At 48.6% G+C, this 20522-nt stretch overlaps 1 protein-coding gene across 1 annotated transcript in view; it reads right to left on the reverse strand.

Moving 5' to 3' along the window:
• The window catches only part of ITIH2 (inter-alpha-trypsin inhibitor heavy chain 2), a 73254-nt gene that overhangs the window by 5896 nt on the left and 46836 nt on the right, over nucleotides 1-20522 (reverse strand). Inside the window, exons 15-21 of the mRNA XM_060245972.1 lie at nucleotides 18993-19165; nucleotides 17459-17581; nucleotides 10947-11069; nucleotides 9046-9138; nucleotides 5552-5665; nucleotides 3783-3981; nucleotides 662-834 (exon numbers count right to left, since the gene is read on the reverse strand). Coding sequence (XP_060101955.1) covers nucleotides 662-834; nucleotides 3783-3981; nucleotides 5552-5665; nucleotides 9046-9138; nucleotides 10947-11069; nucleotides 17459-17581; nucleotides 18993-19165 — 998 coding nt within the window. The remainder of the gene's footprint in view (nucleotides 1-661; nucleotides 835-3782; nucleotides 3982-5551; nucleotides 5666-9045; nucleotides 9139-10946; nucleotides 11070-17458; nucleotides 17582-18992; nucleotides 19166-20522) is intronic.

The following is a 20522-nucleotide window of genomic DNA, read 5'->3' on the forward strand; positions in this document are numbered from 1 at the left end:
GATGCAGCCATTCCTCCTGGAGCTTACAGCAGGCCCTGTACGAAGAGCCCTGTAAGGAATTCTAGCAGGACCTCCTTTGCCTATTAGGCCACACACCCCTGATGTAGCCAGTCCTCTTGGAGCTTACAGTAGGCCTTGTATGAAGAGCCCAGTAAGGAATTCTAGCAGGACCTCCTTTGCATATTAGGCCCCACCCCCCTGATGTAGCCAATCCTCCTGGAGCTTACTGCAGGCCCTGTAAGAAGAGCCATGTAAGGAATTCTAGCAGGACCTCCTTTGAATATTAGGCCACACACCCCTGATGTAGCCAATCCTCCTGGAGCTTACAGCAGGCCCTGTACGAAGAGCCCTGTAAGGAATTCTAGCAGGACCTCCTTTGAATATTAGGCCACACACCCCTGATGTAGCCAATCCTCCTGGAGCTTACAGCAGGCCCTGTAAGAAGAGCCCTGTAAGGAATTCTAGCAGGACCTCGTTTGAATATTAGGCCACACACCCCTGATGTAGCCAATCCTCCTGGAGCTTACAGTAGGCCCTGTACGAAGAGCCCTGTAAAGTCATAGGGTCACCACATCAGAAGCAATTTGACCATTTCATAGGCTGATGTTACGTCTCGAAAAATACAAGCCTCTCCTGTCTTCCTAATTCCAGAGGGCTTTACCTATAAGACCATGGACACTGGAAGAGAAGTGGTTTTCGGGAGGAATGTAGATTCCCAGGAAGTCAATGTTGACCGGATGCTTCTTCCAAACTCGGTGAAGCAAAACCGTGAAGGTCATGTTCCCGTTAACTACGATGGTGGCATTGCTGTTCCTGTTCACTACGATGAGTAGTCTAGGAAGTTTCAAAGAAATGGATACAGGCTGTTAGTAGTGCTCTGTTATGGTTAGATGGACCATTGAGGAACCACGGAGTAGCCCAGTGGGTGGATCAGACCAGTGGTCCATCTAGTCCAGCCTCCTGTCTCACACAGTGACCAACCAGTACCTCTGGAGGGCCAACAACAGGGCACAGAGGCTGAGGCCTTCAGAAGAACATCAGAAGATTCCTGCTGGATTAGACCGGTGGTCCATCTAGTCCAGCCTCCTGTCTCACACAGTGACCAACCAGTACCTCTGGAGGGCCAACAACAGGGCACAGAGGCTGAGGCCTTCAGAAGAACATCAGAAGATTCCTGCTGGATTAGACCGGTGGTCCATCTAGTCCAGCCTCCTGTCTCACACAGTGACCAACCAGTACCTCTGGAGGGCCAACAACAGGGCACAGAGGCTGAGGCCTTCAGAAGAACATCAGAAGATCCCTGCTGGATCAGACCAGTGAGGGTCCATCTAGTCCAGCCTCCTGTCTCACACACTGACCAACCAGTTCCCCTGCAGAGCCAACAACAGGGCACAGAGACCGAGGCCTTCAGAAGAACATCAGAAGAGCCCTGCTGGATCAGACCAGTGAGGGTCCATCTAGTCCAGCATCCTGTCTCACACATCAACCATCCGGTTCGTCTGGACGGCCAACAACAGGGCACAGAGGCTGAGGCCTTCCCCCTGATGTGTCCTCCTGACACTGGGTTTCAGAGGTTGACTGCTTCCGAAGGCAGGAGTTTCCTTTGGACATTATAGCTTTCTTTATAAAAGAAATTTATTCTGCCACTTCATTAATGATATATAGTAAGAAAATCCCCTGTGCTTAGCAACAAGAATATTTTTCAGTCTTCATCAACAAAGATTATTTTGTGTGGTTCAGCAATCGAGCCTTTGGACTTTTTAAGATTCATAGCCTTGCCATAGTTCCTTTGGGCTTTTAAAGTTCACAGCTCTGCCATAATTTCCAGTCATTCAAGCAAGGAAATTTTCCATATATAAATTTTTGGCACCTGCGTGTCCAAAAAGAGTGAAACCTTTAGTATTCACAATGACTTCACCCCATGTGTATGTGCCATTAGGTATTTTCCTGGTATGTTTTCTAAATGTCACACCATTCTGAAATCAGCCTGCACTGATGGCTTGGCATCGTGCATATTAAATGTATGGCTGTGAGAGCTGGACCATAAGGAAGGCCGAGCGCAGAAGTATAGATGCTTTTGAGATGCGGTGCTGGAGAAGACTCTTGAGAGCCCCTTGGACTGCAAGATCAAACCAGTCAGTCCTAAGGGAAATCAACCCAGACTGTTCCCTGGAAAGTCAGATGCTGAAGCTCAAATACTTTGGCCACCAAAGGAGAAGGGAGCACTCCCTGGAGAAGACCCTGATGCTGGAAAAGACAGAAGGCCAAAGAAGAAGGGGACGGCAAAAGATGACATGGCTGGAAAGCGCTACTGACCTGATCCAACATGGCTTCTCTTATGTTCTTATGACCCTGCTGGTGGACCTCCTGATGGCACCTGAGTTTTGGCCACTGTGTGACACAGAGTGTTGGACTAAAGAGGCCATTGGCCTGATCCAATATGGCTTCTCTTATGTTCTTACATGACACAGAGTGTCGGACTGGATGGGCCACTGGCCTGATCCAGCATGGCTTCTCTTATGTTCTTATGTGACACAAAGTGTTGGACTGGATGGGCCACTGGCCTGATCCAACATGGCTTCTCTTATGTTCTTATGTGACACAGAGTGTCAGACTGGATGGGCCACTGGCCTGATCCAACATGGCCTCTCTTATGTTCTTATGTGACACAGAGTGTTGGACTGGGTGGGCCATTGGCCTGATCCAACATGGCTTCTCTTATGTTCTTATGTGACACAGAGTGTCAGACTGGAGGGGCCACTGGCCTGATCCAACATGGCTTCTCTTATGTTCTTATGTGACAGAGTGTTGGACTGGATGGGCCACTGACCTGATCCAACATGGCTTCTCTTCTGTTCTTATGTGACCCAGAGTGTTGGACTGGATGGGCCACTGACCTGATCCAACATGGCTTCTCTTCTGTTCTTATGTGACACAGAGTGTTGGACTGGATGGGCCATTGGCCTGATCCAACATGGCTTCTCTTATGTGACACAGAGTGTTGGACTGGATGGGCCATTGGCCTGATCCAACATGGCTTCTCTTATATTCCTATGTGACACAGAGTGTTGGACTGGATGGGCCACTGGCGTGATCCAACAGGGCTTCTCTTATGTTCTTATGTGACACAGAGTGTTGGACTGGATGGGCCACTGGCCTGATCCAACAGGGCTTCTCTTATGTGACACAGAGTGTTGGACTGGATGGGCCACTGACCTGATCCAACATGGCTTCTCTTCTGTTCTTATGTGACCCAGAGTGTTGGACTGGATGGGCCATTGGCCTGATCCGACATGGCTTCTCTTATGTTCTTATGTGACACAGAGTGTTGGACTGGATGGGCCACTGGCCTGATCCAACATGGCCTCTCTTATGTTCTTATGTGACCCAGAGTGTTGGACTGGATGGGCCACTGGCCTGATCCAACATGGCCTCTCTTATGTTCTTATGTGACCCAGAGTGTTGGACTGGATGGGCCATTGGTCTGATCCAACGTGGCTTCTCTTGTGTTCTTATGTGACACAGAGTGTTGGACTGGATGGGCCATTGGCCTGATCCGACATGGCTTCTCTTATGTTCTTATGTGACACAGAGTGTTGGACTGGATGGGCCACTGACCTGATCCAACATGGCTTCTCTTCTGTTCTTATGTGACCCAGAGTGTTGGACTGGATGGGCCACTGGCCTGATCCAACATGGCCTCTCTTATGTTCTTGTGGAAGAAGGATGGGATAAAAAGGAAGACAGAAAGCTTAGAGATAGCGAAGCTCCCCCCAATTTACCTTCTCCGAATGATGCTCCCTGTCTCAGACCAGGACAGGGAAATACTGGAAGAGCCGTCCATCAGGGTTAAGGCTTCGGTGCTCACTTCCACCTTGAGGCCTTTCTTTTTGAAATCAAACCCAATCTTCCCAAAGTAGGTCTGAAGCTTTTCGTTTACAGCCTGCTTGGCCCCGACAAGCTCTCCGTTCACAGCAATTCCTGCAATCCAAAGGAGGAAAACCGTTCAATGTTTTCTTATGAAAAGTATGGCCCATTTTCAGGCATTAGAATTAATCTCTAGAGTGGAGCAGGGGAAGGGAAGTACTGGCTTTGGTAGTGCTTGAATGGCAGTATGAATGTGTTAGAGTGAGTGACTCAGCATCCCTGGGCACTGTGGGCGGGGCACTACATCTAAGGCCACCAAGTCCCTCTGCTGCTGCAGTGGGGGACTTGTTCCTCATGAGATGACATCAGCCAGAAGTGACGTCATCGCACTAGGGATGCTCTAGGACTTCTGATAAAACTCCATGGTACCACAGAGTTTACTGCGATTCCTATAGTGTCACACCAGAAATGCTCTAGGATTAGAGGTAAAACTCTATGGTACTATAGAGTTTTTAGCACAAGTCCTAGAGCGTCCCCGGCGCAACAACCCTGGCATGATGACGTCACTTCCAGGGACGACATCCCACTGGGGATGGTGCACGCCAATGGACCTCTTTGGGGGTGGGGATCCCCCCCAGCAGCCTGCTCCACCATGACTTCTCTTATGTCTGGGGCAGTGAAGAAGAAGAAGATATTGGATTTATATCCCGCCCTCCACTCCGAAGAGTCTCAGAGCAGCTCACAATCTCCTTTACCTTCCTCCCCCACAACAAACACCCTGTGAGGTGGGTGGGGCTGGAGAGGGCTCTCACAGCAGCTGCCCTTTCAAGGACAACCTCTGCCAGGGCTATGGCTGACCCAAGGCCATGCTAGCAGGTACAAGTGGAGGAGTGGGGAATCAAACCCGGTTCTCCCAGATAAGAGTCCGCACACTTAACCACTACACCAAACTGGCTCTCTGTACTCTTGGTTCTTGGGGGGCAACATTGGGAGGGCTTCTGGAGTTTTGGCCACAATATGACACAGAGTGTTGGACTGGATGGGCTGTTGGCCTGATCCATCATGGCTTCTCTTATGTTCTTATGGCCCTGCCGGTGGGCCTCCAGATGGCACCTGGGTTCTGGCCACTGTGTGACACAGAGTGTTGGACTGGATGGGCCATTGGCCTGATCCAACATGGCTTCTCTTATGTTCTTATGGCCCTGCTGGTGGGCCTCCTGATGGCCCCTGGGTTCTGGCCACTGTGTGACACAGAGTGTTGGACTGGATGGGCTGTTGGCCTGATCCATCATGGCTTCTCTCTTATGTTCTTATGGCCCTGCTTGTGGGCCTCCTGATGGTACCTGGGTTCTGGCCACTGTGTGACACAGAGTGTTGGACTGGATGGGCCATTGGCCTGCTCCAACAAGGCCTCTCCTATGTTACTCTTGCCAGCAGGAGACTGACCTGTTACAATGCAGGCTGGATTTGGAGTTTCCCTTCCAGTTCAGCACTATGTGTTCTTTCACACATGCTGAAAAAATGCACACTCAATGCACTTTAGTGGCCATTTCCTAGTGGATTTTCCCATTTCACACAGTGCATTATTAGGTATGTGTGAAAGCGCCCACGATTCCCAGACAGCCATCATTCCATGCCCTCCCTCGAAATGCACAAGACGGCCACACTCATGCTCATTCCTTACCAGAGTCAACATCGGAAACCAAGTTCAGGATCGCTCCAGGTTTGGAATCGATATTGAAGCAGACGTTCTTCTGTTGCCTGGGCAAGGTGATGATAAAATGGGGATCGTTGTCCACTGCAAACACAGACAGCAGTCAGTCACTCATCTGGCGACGATGACATATCCGTGCAAAGCCACATGCAACATCACCCACCCTGTTACCAGCATAAGACATCTATCACATTGACAAATCTTCTAGTTAATATATTGAAATGACTGTCTCAAGCATAGCATGGCTGTTATGGAAACCCGGGGCTTTTTTAGACAGAAGCTCACAAGAGCAAAGCTCCACCGGTGCTGGCCAGGGTTCCGGCTGGCACGTTGAGGAAGGTGTGGGGAGGCATCTTTCAGTGCCTCCCTCATGGCTTCAGCCTCCCCCAGCATGCAGTGGGCACACTGGGGAAGGCACGGGAATAACAGTGGTATGAAATTGGTAAGCACATCAGTTTTATCATATTTGGAGCCAAAGGACTACTACCAAAGGCATACAAATTGGTCTTCAAAAAAAGTGGGGTTTTTTTAAAGGTCTAGCATCTTTTATTATCCCCAGGTATGGGCAGGGGAGGGGCTGTCCTAATATTTGCAAGAAGAATTGCAGATTTATACCCCGCCCTTCTCTCTAAACCAGAGACTAAGAGCGGCTTACAATCTCCTATATCATTTCCTCCCACAATAGACACCCTGTGAGGGAGCTAGGGCTGAGAGAGCTCTCCCAGAAGCTGCTGTTTCAAGGACAGCTCTGCGAGAACTACAGCTAACCCAAGGCCATTCCAGCAGGTGCAAGTGGAGGAGTGGGGAATCAAACCCGGTTCTCCCAGATAAGAGAGCCGTGGCTGACCCAAGGCCATTCCAGCAGCTGCAAGTGGAGGAGTGGGGAATCAAACCCACTTCTCCCAGTTAAGAGTCCGTGCACTTAACCACTGCACCAAACTGGCCTAACAGCATGTCCCCCACCTTATGCATGGTTCTCTCCCAGGTAACGTAAGTAAAAGCAGGGAGCACTGCCCTGAAGAACTGACCATCTACATTTTGCTAGTGCCCTAGCCTGGATAGCTTAGGCTAGCCTAATCTCATCTGATCTCCAAAGCTAAGCAGGGTTGGCCCTGGTTAGTATTTGGATGAGAGACCACCAAGTAAGTCTTCCGTCACCTTGCAGAGACGGGCAACGAACATCTCTTGCCTTGAATGCCCCTTTCTGGGGTCACCGTAAGTCAGCCGTTACTTGATGGTACTTCCCCCTACCACCACCAGAGGGCAGCCTTAACTCCAACTTTTCAAAACAGCATTTCCGGGCTTGTCGATCTTCTGGGGGTATCTGATCTAGCAGATCTCCAATTTATATTCTTATGGACACCATGCAACGTGGTTTGGAAGGAAGGAATGAGACATCACAGCACAATTGCGAAAGAATCCACGTGAACCGCATGCCGTAATACATCTCTGAGCTGCAATACACAGCTTTTAGACCCAGAGTAGATCCAACATGAGAGGTTTGGTGCTAGAGTTTAGCATGCAGAAGGTCCCAGGTTCAATCCCAAACATCTCCAGTTCAAGGATTTCAAGTTAATGTGTGTTGGGAAAGATTTTTCTCTGGATTTATAGCACCTGCCAGTCAGAGTATAAACACTGTTGAGCTAGACCAGGGGTAGGGAACGTTGGCTCTCCAGATGTTTTTTGCCTACAACTCCCATCAGCCCCAGCCATTGGCCAGGCTGCCTGGAGGTGAAGGGAGTTGTAGGCAAAAAACATCTGGAGAGCCAACGTTCCCTACCCCTGAGCTAGACCATGGCTGGCCAAACTTGCTGAATGTAAGAGCCACACAGAATAAACATCAGATGTTTGAAAGCCACAAGTCAGGGAGAGAGGGAGGAAGGAAGGAAAATAGATGGGGAGGGGAAAGGAGTGGGAAGAAAGCAACTTTAACTTTTAAATGCATTCTACATGCTACTGCCTGGCTTGACTTGGATAAGTGATTTAAAGAGAGAAATGCCTTCTCCAAGACGGCTGACGGGGCAGCGGGGGCTTCAAGAGCCACAGACTATGTGTGCAAGAGCCGCACGGGGCTCCTGAGCCGCAGTTTGGCCACCCCTGAGCTAGACGGACCAAGAATCTGATTCAGTAGACACAGCCTCATATGCCATTTCCCTGGTTCCCTAACTTCCACAGTGATGGGGGAGTTCGACCGCAGCCTTCCCTACGGCAGCACCGTGAACAAATGCATGGGCAGCCCACCGCAAAATATGCTGTTGGTGTTGGAGTGTGCTACTCAGCACGCCTGAAGATTGAGGGGCTTGGGGGGGGGGGGAGTTATTTCCCTGTCTTTGCCGCTCCACGTGCACAAACTACTCCATGTGGAGCAGCAAAAGTAAAGAAATGTCTCCCCACCACCACCCAAGCTGTTTCCATACAGGAAAATGGCTTGGGAAGGAAGGCAGGAATCCTTCCTCTTCCTGCATCAACATTCTGAGCTTGTTTGAATTTTCCTTTAAAAAAAAAAAAAACCAAAACCATTCCTTGCAGCTGCTGTGAGGATGCAGGGACCCCAAATTGGGTCTGGGCAGGGCTTTTGTTGTCGCAGGAACTCCTTTGCCTATTAGGACACACACCCCGGATGTAGCCAATCCTCCTGGAGCTTACAGCAGGCCCTGTACGAAGAGCCCTGTAAGGAATTCTAGCAGGACCTCCTTTGCCTATTAGGCCACACACCCCTGATGCAGCCAATCCTCCTGGAGCTCTCAGTAGGCCCTGTACGAAGAGCCCTGTAAGGAATTCTAGCAGGACCTCCTTTGCACATTAGGCCACACCCCCTGATGTAGCCAATCCTCCTGGAGCTTACAGCAGGCCCTATACGAACAGCCCTGTAAGGAATTCTAGCAGGACCTCCTTTGCCTATTAGGCCACACACCCCTGATGTAGCCAATCCTCCTGGAGCTCTCATGACCTCCTTTGCATATTAGGCCACACACCCCTGATGTAGCCAATCCTCCTGGAGCTCTCAGTAGGCCCTGTATGAAGAGCCCTGTAAGGAATTCCAGCAGGGCCTCCTTTGCCTATTAGGCCACACCCCCCTGATGTAGCCAATCCTCTTGGAGCTTACAGCAGGCCCTATACGAAGAGCCCTGTAAGGATTTCTGGCAGGGGCTCCTTTGCATATTAGGGCACACCCTCCTAATGTAGCCAACCCTCCTGGAGCTTACAGTAAGCCCTGTACGAAGAGCTCTGTAAGCTTTTGGAGGATTGGCTAACAGGCAAAGGAGTTCCTGCGGCCAAAAAAGCTCTAGATCCGGGGAACCCGGACTCAACTCATCACAACTCATGAAGATGTCCTTTTCCCCTTAGTTCCTCCCTCTCAATAGCCCTGAAGGTTTTCCTGCTACCCCACCCCCTGTATCTTGCGCGAGTCTGCATTAAAGCAAAACGCTTCCGTTAAAGAGAGTCAATGCGAGCTCTTCTACCTGAATGTATTCCGCTGCCAGCTGATTTCTTTGTCTGTTTGCCCGCAGATGTGGTGGAATTATCGGGCTGGGGCTGCCCTAAAAGTAATGCTCCTGTTTTGGAAAAAAAGACCGGTGAAATGTAGAATTATCCCACTGCTCAGCACGGATCTCTTTGAAAGAAAAAAAACAAACTAACTAAAATATCGTTACAAGGCAGTCTATCAGTTTCACAGGCATCACAAATGGGCTGGGGCCAGGAGGGGCAGCGTTGCAATTCTAGCCATGTAGCAATCTATCCCTGTGGAGCCTTGTGAGCAAAAATTCTACTTTGTGAGCTCCTGGCATTCAAGATGCGAGCGAGCGATTTGGCTGCGGCATATATTAGTTTGCTCAAGGGCCATCCTTCCTGAGCGAAGACAAAAATATTCGAGTCAGAGGCTAAAAAAAACTGTCAGCTGACTGGATTGGATTGTTAAAGTTATGACATGGAGTGAAATGGGTAAGTTAACGAGAACTTTACGAGACTATGATTTAGAAGTATTTCAGGTGGAGTGGAAGAAGTTCAGAAGATACGTAGAAAAAGAATGGGAAATAAAAGGACATTGGACAATCTTTGATAATGATTTAAGTATAAGTGGGGGGAAGATATGAACGTTGGTTCTTATTAATTAGGGGTACCTTTTAAAATGATGTTTTGAATTTACTACACCGGCGGGGGTCAAGTAAAGGGGGGAGGGGTATGTAGAAAGTAATATATGGGATTAAAAAAGGTAGTTATTAATGATATAAGAAATTGAATCTATTGCCATACGTTACTAATAAACATTGTTTGAAACACAAAAAAACTGAGCTAACTCAGCTTAGAAGGAACACTGGTAACATTCACTGTATGATTGTCACTCAGTATGAACGACTTAACTACTGTCTTCATTCAGCATTTGGTCTAGGCTTCCATTGGGAGTTCTTTCCTATGTTATCTCAAGGTCAGGTTGCCAAGTCCCCTGTGTGCTGGAGCAGGGGACTTTCGCACGCACGACGCAATAACATCACCACGCTGGAGATGCATGCAGCCACTCTAGGCGTTTCCAGGAAAACTCTATGGTTTTCTCAGACACTCTAGTCATTTGGGAAGGAAAACTCAATGATACCAGGTGATGTCATCGCGTCGGCGACGCAAGGGGCCAGCGGGTGGGGTACCCCCGCCCGGATCGGGGACTTGGCAGCCTTACCAAGAGAGCATCTCGTTTTACCCTCCAGTGACTGTTTCAGCTTGGGAAAACAATGCAGGGAGAAAACCAAAAGTTCCCCTCTTCTCGCTGTGCTTCTGAACCACATGGGCCCCCAGAGCACTTGGGAATGTTATTGTTCCCAATGAAACTCCACTTATCTTATGGTAGAAGTAACATCTAGTTTGGCCCAGCGAGGGAATGAGTGGCCCAAAGTTACCCGAATTCATGGCCTGATAGAAGCCTGAACCCAAATAATCTAACACTATCTCACCAGCTCATTTGCATCTGATCTAGTTCCCCATGTGAGGGGCACAATTCAAATTGGGAGACCAGTGAAGGAGGGGGTTAAAATACCCCTCCCCCAGCGGCCCATTGAATACATTCACTGCCAATGGCATTTACGATTTAACTTTTTAAAAAAAGTCCACGGGATATCTTGATCTTTGGATCTTCCATGAGTTTTGATCCCCAAATGACTATCGTTATCAGCTATTAAACTAGACTCATCTACAAACTGTGCCCACCAAAAGGCACAAATCCCTTTGTTTCAAATAAGGGGCGGCAAAACACGCCATGGACAGTGAATACGGAGGAAACTTTATCTCCTCTGTTTTTTTTTTCTTACCCAAAAAGTTTCTATATTGAATTAATACCAAGGAAAGTATAATGGGGGAGTCAGTCCAACTTTACCTGCGTGTATGACAGTAACAGTTGGACCCATGGCCACAGCTAATGGGCCCCCTGGCTTCGGGGTGGGCCTCGCCCAAGAAGGGATGGAATTGTCAGTCACTGCTTGGTTAATAAATAAGGATCCTGTTCAGATAAATAAAGATAACATGTCATATGTGGTTAGCACATCATCTAGAGCATTGGGGGCTTGTCGTTTCTTTGCTTATTTAATTGTGTTGTTTTTATGTTCATCATTTCTGCTTCTTTTATATATAATGATATATCTCACAGCCACAAATAAGGGTACCAAATAAGGGTACGAGAGCATGCTCCCTGATGCCTCCATGATGCCTGAGGAGAAGAACCATGGAGAAGCATGGATAGAACATCTCATTCACCACAACATGGCGGTCAGGTTGGGTGAAAAAGGAAGAGCTTGTGAATTCCTGAGAGAAGTTTGAGGAAATTTCTGATGTCACATCTGGGTTTTTACCCAGAAATGATGTACACACATTGTTTAACTTCATTTCCCCCCCGCATTTCATTTCTTCACACAACATGGCGAATAGGTTAGGTGAAAAAGGAAGAGCTTGTGAATTCCTGAGAGAAGTTTGGGGAAATTCTATAGCAGGGGTGGCCAATGGTAGCTCTCCAGATGTTTTTTGCCTACAACTCCCATCAGCCCCAGCCATTGGCCATGCTGGCTGGGGCTGATGGGAGTTGTAGGCAAAAAAAAATCTGGAGAGCTACCGCTGGCCACCCCCGTTCTATAGTGTTGCCTGACATCCTGATGTCACACCTGGGTTTATACCCAGAAATGATGTAGACACATTGACCGATTTTGCACTACTCTTGTTCCGGGTGGAGAGCCCTTTTGATACCGGGGCTTCTCTCCGTTTTCACGCAAGTTGCCCCCGAGCTGCGAGTTGGCACACCGCTATTCCACAGCAAACAGAAACCGCTTGTCAGAGGATCTCACTTGCTGCGGAATAGCAGCGCACCAACTCACAGCTTCGGGGCAACTTGTGCAAAAATAATAGTCTAGCAATCCTATCACCCTATAAACAAGGGATCATGGCATGGTCACCATCGTTTAGCCCAACCTACCACACTGGATTGTTGTGAAGACAAAATGAAGATGGGAAGAAACCACAAGTACCACCCAGTATAATAAGATACCCATTCCCAAACTCATGGAGAACAGGTTTGTCAAGCGTTTATCCCTACATGTATGAAGTTGTCTTATATGAAGTCAGTCCTTTGGTCCTTCAAGTTCAGTATTGCCTATTCTTACTGGCAGCAGCTTTCCAGACATTCAGGCAGAGAAAGATCCTTCCCAGCTCCTGTAACGTGAAGTTGTCTAGGAGGAAGATGTCAACCGTCTCTGTGCAGGCCTCCTGCACAGAGTTCCAATTTCCCAGTTCCAATTTCCAGGCCAGAGGAATTGAAGAGTGGGAGAAAAAGATGGCTTCTACATATAAACATTCTAGGAATTTTCCCTGCTCTCTGTGGTAAAGATTATCAAGACCAGGGGAGGCTGCCTAGACTGTCACCCAGAAGTGATTTCACATCCTTTTCAAACTCTGCCCCTCCCCAGGAACCACCCCCAGAATCTTCTGGTATTTGCTAAAGAGCACCAAGAACCCCATCTCTGTGCAAAAGAGGAACTTTGGTTAGACAGAAGACAGCATTGATAGCTGAGAAAACAGAAAACATCAGATTCTACCTGCCTCATGTCAGGGCTAGTCAGATTCTATCCTTCCTTTACCACAGGTGACCAGAATGTTATTTTTTAAATTAAAATCCGATCACTCTTCTCTTTTTTTAAAGAATGGCATGACTCAAAAGGACAAGCATTTGCAAGAAGATGCCACTGCTGACTGAAAGTTTAGCAAACAGCAACCCAAACACAGAAACATTCAATACATGGCAATGTTGCAGTGATTAATTCCTAGAAAAATAAATGGCAGGACTCAAAGCATCCTGGAAGTATCATTCCCAGACTGATATTCCTCCCCCAAGCTCTCAAAACCTTTTAAAAATCCCTGGGCCAAGAGAGGCTAGATTGAAGACAACCAGGGAGCAAGCCTTTTCAGCAATGGCCCCTCGATGGTGGAATCAACTTCCAGAGATGGTACGAGCCCTGCGGGACCTGAATCAATTCCGCAGGGCTTGCAAAACCACTCTCTTTCAGCTTGCTTTTAAGACAGAACCTGGCTAAACTGACTTGTAGCTACCTAGCCATCTTATGTACGATTGTGATCTATAGCACCTTAACTAATTTTAATTCTATAATAGCTGTTTTATTTATTTTAACCAACCTATGTAACTGAATTGTATTTTAAATTTGCCTGTCTAGATTGTATTTTATTTAAATCATGGTATTCCATGTCTGTGAGCCGCCCTGAGCCCGCCTTTGGCGGGGGAGGGCGGGATATAAAAATAAATTTACTTACTTACTTACAAGCTTTCTGGAGTGCACAAGACCTGATTTAAAAAACAACAACAAAAAACCAGCTGAACCTATACTTTCTACATGCGAACCATCCTTCGCTACCAAACACGGGCACAAACCAAACCACGAATCATGATTCGTGCACGAAGTGGACTGATTCGTGCTTCATTCTGAACCGGTCCAGACCTTGGTGCTTCGTTTGGTTCGGTTTTGCAGTTCTTTTCCCCAGACAGCCTGCACCGATGCAATCAATTCCAAGCAATGCTGGGGTGGACTTCCCAGAGCCCTAGAAACACCCATAGCGGCTTCAGGGAGCTGAGCCAATCACAGAGCTCCCCTTCTGCTGTAAAGAGTTGTTGTGAGCTTTCCTTGGGCACCTGCTTGAGGGGGGGGGGGGCGCTATAACTCGGACATTCCAAATCCAACCTTCACCAAAGTTGGAGGGCTGGTGGAGGAGAGCCTGTTGAAGAAGAAGAAGATATTGGATTTATATCCCGCCCTCCACTCCGAAGAGTCTCAGAGCGGCTCACAATCTCCTTTACCTTCCTCCCCCACAACAGACACCCTGTGAGGTAGATGAAGATATTGGATTTATATCCCGCCCTCCACTCCAAAGAGTCTCAGAGCGGCTCACAATCTCCTTTATCTCCCTCCCCCACAACAGACACCCTGTGAGGTAGATGAAGATACTGGATTTATATCCCGCCCTCCACTCCGAAGAGTCTCAGAGCGGCTCACAATCTCCTTTACCTTCCTCCCCCACAACAGACACCCTGTGAGGTAGATGAAGATATTGGATTTATATCACACCCTCCACTCCGAAGAGTCTCAGAGCGGCTCACAATCTCCTTTACCTTCCTCCCCCACAACAGACACCCTGTGAGGTAGATGAAGATATTGGATTTATATCCCGCCCTCCACTCCGAAGAGTCTCAGAGCGGCTCACAATCTCCTTTATCTCCCTCCCCCACAACAGACACCCTGTGAGGTGGGTGGGGCTGGAGAGGGCTCTCACAGCAGCTGCCCTTTCAAGGACAACCTCTGCCAGGGCTATGGCTGACCCAAGGCCATTCCAGCAGGTGCAAGTGGAGGAGTGGGGAATCAAACCCGGTTCTCCCAGATAAGAGTCCGCACACTTAACCACTACGCCAAACTGGCTCTCCAGTTGAAGACCCCTGGCGAGTTTTACACCTCCTGAACCAAAGGAACCAATGAAATACAAAAGTGGGTCAGAAATCAAAGCAATCACAAAATGAAACAAACCACCGTCTCCCCTGGTTCGTGCTCATCTCTGTTCCCTAGTGAACAATTCCATGGGCATGCAGCGTTCCCTGTAAAAGAATAATATCATCCAAAAGGGGACTCCATCCTTACCTTGCCATGGAATGGCCAACTGGCCAGTTTCCCACTGGCATGACCATCTTTTCCCTCTTCTGGATGCTTCCCAGATAAGGGTTTTCCCCCCACATACATATAATAATAATAATAATAATTTTTATTTGTATCCCGCCCTCCCCGCCGAAGCAGGCTCAGGGCGGCTCACAGACATGGAAGTACCATGATTACATTTAATACATTATACGGTAAAATACATTAAAATACATTGAATAAATAATTAATAAATAATTAGTGAAAACCATTACAGTTCAGGTGCTACAATGCGGACATATTGGATGTATATCAGATGGCTAGGTGTCATTTCAGGATTCAATCTTATAGGCCATTTGAAAAAGGCTAGTTTTACAGGCCCTGCGGAACTGATTGTAGTCCCGCAGGGCTCGAACCTCCGCTGGTAATTGGTTCCACCAATGAGGGGCCGTTACTGAGAAGGCCTGCTCCCGAGTTATTTTCAGTTTGACCTCCCTTGGTCCAGGGATTTTTAAAAGATTTTGGGAGCTAGATCTCAGTGCTCTCTGGGGAATATATGGAGAGAGGTGGTCCCTAAGGTAGACAGGTCCTCGGCCATATATAATAGAGGACGTACGCCATTTTATAATCATAGAGTTGGCCAAATCAGATAAATAATCCATCCAGCCCAGCATCCTATCTCACCAAGGGGTCACTACATCTCATAAGAAGAACTCTGCCCGACCAGGCCAATAGTCCATCCAGTCCAGCATCCTGTCTCACACAAGGGCCAACTGGTTTCTCTGGATGGCCAATGAGAGGGCATAGAGGCCAAGGCCTTCCCCTGATGCTGCCTCCTGTCACTTGTATTCAGAGGTTTACTGCCTCTGAATGTGGAGGTTCCCCTCAGCCACCGTGGCTAGTAGCCGCTGACAGACCTCTCCACCATGAATCTGTCCGATCCCCTTTGAAAGCTTCTTCCTGTGGCCAGCAAACTCCACATTTTAATCACCCTCTGCATAAACTAGTACTTTCTTTTGTCCACCCTGAACCTACTGCCCATTAACTTCATCGAATGTTCTAGCCTTTTGGGAGAGGGGGGGAATTTCTCTTTGCCAACTCTCTCCATCCCTTGCATCATTTTATAAACCTCTATCACGTCCCACTCTTAGCCGCCTCTTCCCTCAACTGAAAAGTCCCAGACTCATCAGTCTTTCAACACAGGGAAGGTACTCCAACCCCCTAATCATCTGGGTTGCCCTCCTTTGTACTTTTTCTCCTCTCTCTGGCCCCACTGCTTGCTTCTCAGGCTCAATGTTCTGCCTGGCCATGGCCATGCCACCTATCTTTTGGACTCCTGACTGTTATCAGACATAAGAACATAAGAGAAGCCATGTTGGATCAGGCCAGTGGCCCACCCAGTTCAACACTCTGTGTCACATATGAACATAAGAGAAGCCATGTTGGATCAGGCCAGTGGCCCATCCAGTCCAACACTCTGTGTCACATAAGAATATAAGAGAAGCCACGTTGGATCAGGCCAGTGGCCCATCCAGTCCAACACTCTGTGTCACAGAAGAACATAAGAGAAGCCATGTTGGATCAGGCCAGTGGCCCATCCAGTCCAACACTCTGTGTCACATAAGAGAAGCCATGTTGGATCAGGCCAGTGGCCCATCCAGTCCAACACTCTATGTCACATAAGAACATAAGAAAAGCCATGTTGGATCAGGCCAGTGGCCCATCCAGTCCAACACTCTGTGTCACATAAGAACATAAGAGAAGCCATGTTGGATTAGGCCAGTGGCCCATCCAGTTCAACACTCTGTGTCACATAAGAACATAAGAGAAGCCATGTTGGATCAGGCCAGTGGCCCATCCAGTTCAACACTCTGTGTCACATAAGAGAAGCCATGTTGGATCAGGCCAATGGCCCATCCAGTCCAACACTCTGTGTCACATAAGAACATAAGAGAAGCCATGTTGGATCAGGCCAGTGGCCCATCCAGTTCAACACTCTGTGTCACACAGTGGCCAAAACCCAGGTGCCATCAGGAGGTCCATCAGTGGGGCCATAAGAACATAAGAGAAGCCATGTTGGGTTAGGCCAGCGGCCCATCCAGTTCAACACTCTTTGTCACACAGAGGTCAAATAAGCAGGTGCCATCAGGAGGTCCACCAGTGGGGCCAAGACACTTGAAGCCCTCCCACTGTATCGCCTTCCAAGCACCAATACAGAGCATCACTTGCTCCAGGCAGAGAGTTCTATCAATATGCTGTGGCTAATAGTCACTGATGGACCTCTGCTGTTCCATATGCTTATCCAGTCCCCTCTGGAAGCTGGCTATGCTTGTCGCCGCTGCCACCTCCTGAAGCAGTGAATTCCATGTGTTGATCACCTTTTGGGTGAAGATGGACTTCCTTTTATCCGTTCTAACCAGACTGCTCAGCAATTTCATCGAATGTCCACGAGTTCTCGGATTGTGAGAAAGAGACATGACCTCCTATTTACACACGACCTCCCCCCCGCCCGCCTGCCTCAGCCACCAGCCCTACATCTCTAAATTGGTCTGATTTGACTCAGTCCCAGTTGACTCTGACACAAAGCAGTCAGTCAGTCACTCAATCAGTCCCCGTTTCCTTGGCCCTTGGTTTTTACAGTCTTTCCTTCCCTGGACTTTCACAGCAGAAGAAAGCAAAGGACCTCATTTGAACATCCAACACGTCTTACCTGCATGTATGGCCGCTGCGGTTGGCCCCTTCACAAGACTCAGTGGCTCCTTTGGCACTGAAGTGGACTTGGCCCATGGCGGGATGGCATTGTCGGGCTTTGGGTGGCCAACGGCTAAAGCGCCTGTTTGGGGAGCGGAGAAACAAGCAGTCTTGAGCAAAACCAGGTTGGATCCTGAGGGAGCAGCTAGAAGAGGAGGGCAGCACCAAGTGTAACCCTGACTCCACTAGAGGGAGCTAGAGAGTAGGGCTTTTCCCTATAAGGGAAAAAAGGCGCAATTTTTCTTCTAGACTAGAAGGCCTGAAGCTACAGGAAGGAGCGCTCCCGTCACAGAAGCACTCCTTGCTGTGAATATTTATATCTTGTTCTAGGGATACCATGAGCTCCTGTGGAGAACAGAGAGGCCATCTGAGCGAAGAGGCACAGCTTGATGTGGAGCATCTTCCTCAAGAAAGCCTGGTTAAACAAGAGTCAAAGGACTGAGACCCCAAGTCTCTCAAACGCAACAGGCTTGAATTGTTATGATTGAAGAAGAAGAAGAGGAAGAATTGCAGTATTATACCCCGCCCTTCTCTCTGAATCAGAGACTCAAAGCAGCTTACAATCTCCTATTCAGGGGTGGCCAACGGTAGCTCTCCGGATGTTTTTTGCCTACAACTCCCATCAGCCCCAGCCAGCATGGCCAATATAAATCCAATGTCTTCATCTACCTCACAGGGTGTCTGTTGTGGGGGGGGGGGGGGGGGAAGGTAAAGGAGATTGTGAGCCGCTCTGAGACTCTTCAGAGTGGAGGGAGGGATATAAATCCAATATCTTCATCTACCTCACAGGGTGTCTGTTGTGGGGGGGGGGGAAGGTAAAGGAGATTGTGAGCCCCTCTGAGACTTCGGAGTGGAGGGTGGGATATATATCCAATATCTTCATCTACCTCACAGGGTGTCTGTTGTAGGGGAGGAAGGTAAAGGAGATTGTGAGCCGCTCTGAGACTCTTCAGAGTGGAGCGAGGGATATAAATCCAATGTCTTCATCTACCTCACAGGGTGTCTGTTGTGGGGGAGGAAGGTAAAGGAGATTGTGAGCCGCTCTGAGACTCTTCAGAGTGGAGCGAGGGATATAAATCCAATGTCTTCATCTACCTCACAGGGTGTCTGTTGTGGGGGAGGAAGGTAAAGGAGATTGTGAGCCGCTCTGAGACTCTTCGGAGTGGAGGGCGGGATATAAATCCAATGTCTTCATCTACCTCACAGGGTGTCTGTTGTGGGGGAGGAAGGTAAAGGAGATTGTGAGCCGCTCTGAGACTCTTCGGAGTGGAGGTCGGGATATAAATCCAATATCTTCATCGACCTCACAGGGTGTCTGTTGTGAGTGGGGGAAGGTAAAGGAGATTGTGAGCCGCTCTGAGACTCAGATTCAGAGAGAAGGGTGGGATATAAATCCAATATCATCATCATAATACAATTTTGCTGTAGCTGACCGTGGGCCTTGTGCCTTATTATTTCCAGTTTCTTGATGGGAACAGCAGTCAGGAACCAACCTGGGCAGCACGCCCGCTTGTGGTCTCGGGGAGAGTCAGCCAGCATCAGCTCATCTCCGCTGGGGCTCTCGATCAACATTGCCGTGTACGGGGTCACGATGTGGTGGTCCAGGGACATCTGCAGGATCCTCTTAGTGATGTTCCTCTTCTGGGCAGCCGACGAGGCCAGGTTTCTATGTGTTGTAAAATAGCAGATGTCACGTCACTGGGGGTTGGGAATTTAGCAGTGGAATAACGCATCACAAGACATGTGCGTGTTTAGCTTCTAAGAAAAATACTTTACAAGGAAATATGGGGAAAGGGTTACATGAGAAGGGGGAAAAAACAAAAACCTAAATCATAGAATCGTAGAGTTGGAAGGGACTTCCAGGGTCATCTAGTCCAAACCCCTGCACAATGCAGGAAACTCACAAACACCTCCCCCTAAATTCACAGGATCTTCATTGCTGTCAGATGGCCATCTAGCCTCTGTTTAAAAACCTCCAAGGAAGGAGAGCCCACCACCTCCTGAGGAAGCCTGTTCCACTGAGGAGCCGCTGTACTGGTCAAGAAGTTCTTCCTAATGTTGAGCTGGAAACTCTTTTGATATAATTTCAACTCGTTTGTTCTGGTCCTGCCTTCTGGGGCCACAGAAAGCAATTCCACACCATCCCCTATATGACAGCCCTTCAAGGACTTGAAGATGGCGATCCTATCGCCTCTCAGCCCCCTCCTGTCCAAGCTAAACATGCCCAGCTCCTTCAACCTTTCTTCATAGGACTTGGTCTCCAGACCTCTCACCGTGTTTGTTGCCCTCCTCTGGTCCACTCATCTTTCTGGTTTTAACTCCACCATGGTTCTAATTCGTCATAGTCTAACTCCATCGTAGTTCTAGCTAACTCACTAGAAAGATAACCAACTCATCTTTCTAGATCTAACTCCAGAGACTGGATGGGCTGGGACGTGGAAGGGAGGCGCCATCAAGTGATATCACTGCATCAGTGCAGTGCTCTAGGATTCACCAGCAACTCTATGGTTTTGCCCACTATAGTAAGAGACCTCACAGACCTACTTCTGAGTAATGGTTCTACAGAATTAGGAAGAGAAGGAGGAGAAGAGGAGGAGGAGGAGAGATTGGATTTATACCCTGCCCTTCACTCTGAGTCTCAGAGTTTCAAAGCAGCCTACATTCTCCTTCACCTCCCCCTCCCAACAATAGAGGCCCTGTGAGGTAGGTAGAGAGCCAGTTTGGTGTAATGATTAAGTGCACATGCTGTTATCTGGGAGAACCGGGTTTGATTCCCCACTCCTCCACTTGCAGCTGCTGGAATGGCCTTGGGTCAGCCATAGCTCTCTCAGAGTTGTCCTTGAAAGGGTAACTTCTGGGTGAGCTCTCTCAGCTCCACCTACCTCTCAGGGTGCTTGTTGTGGGGGAGGAAGATAAAGGAGATTGTGAGCCACTCTGAGATTCGGAGTGGAGGGCGGGATATAAACCCAATATCTTCTTCATCATCATCAAGGTGAGGCTGAGAGAGCTCTTTCGAGAACTAC

The sequence above is a fragment of the Heteronotia binoei genome, chromosome 8, assembly GCF_032191835.1.
Source record: "Heteronotia binoei isolate CCM8104 ecotype False Entrance Well chromosome 8, APGP_CSIRO_Hbin_v1, whole genome shotgun sequence".
Lineage (NCBI taxonomy): Eukaryota > Metazoa > Chordata > Lepidosauria > Squamata > Gekkonidae > Heteronotia > Heteronotia binoei.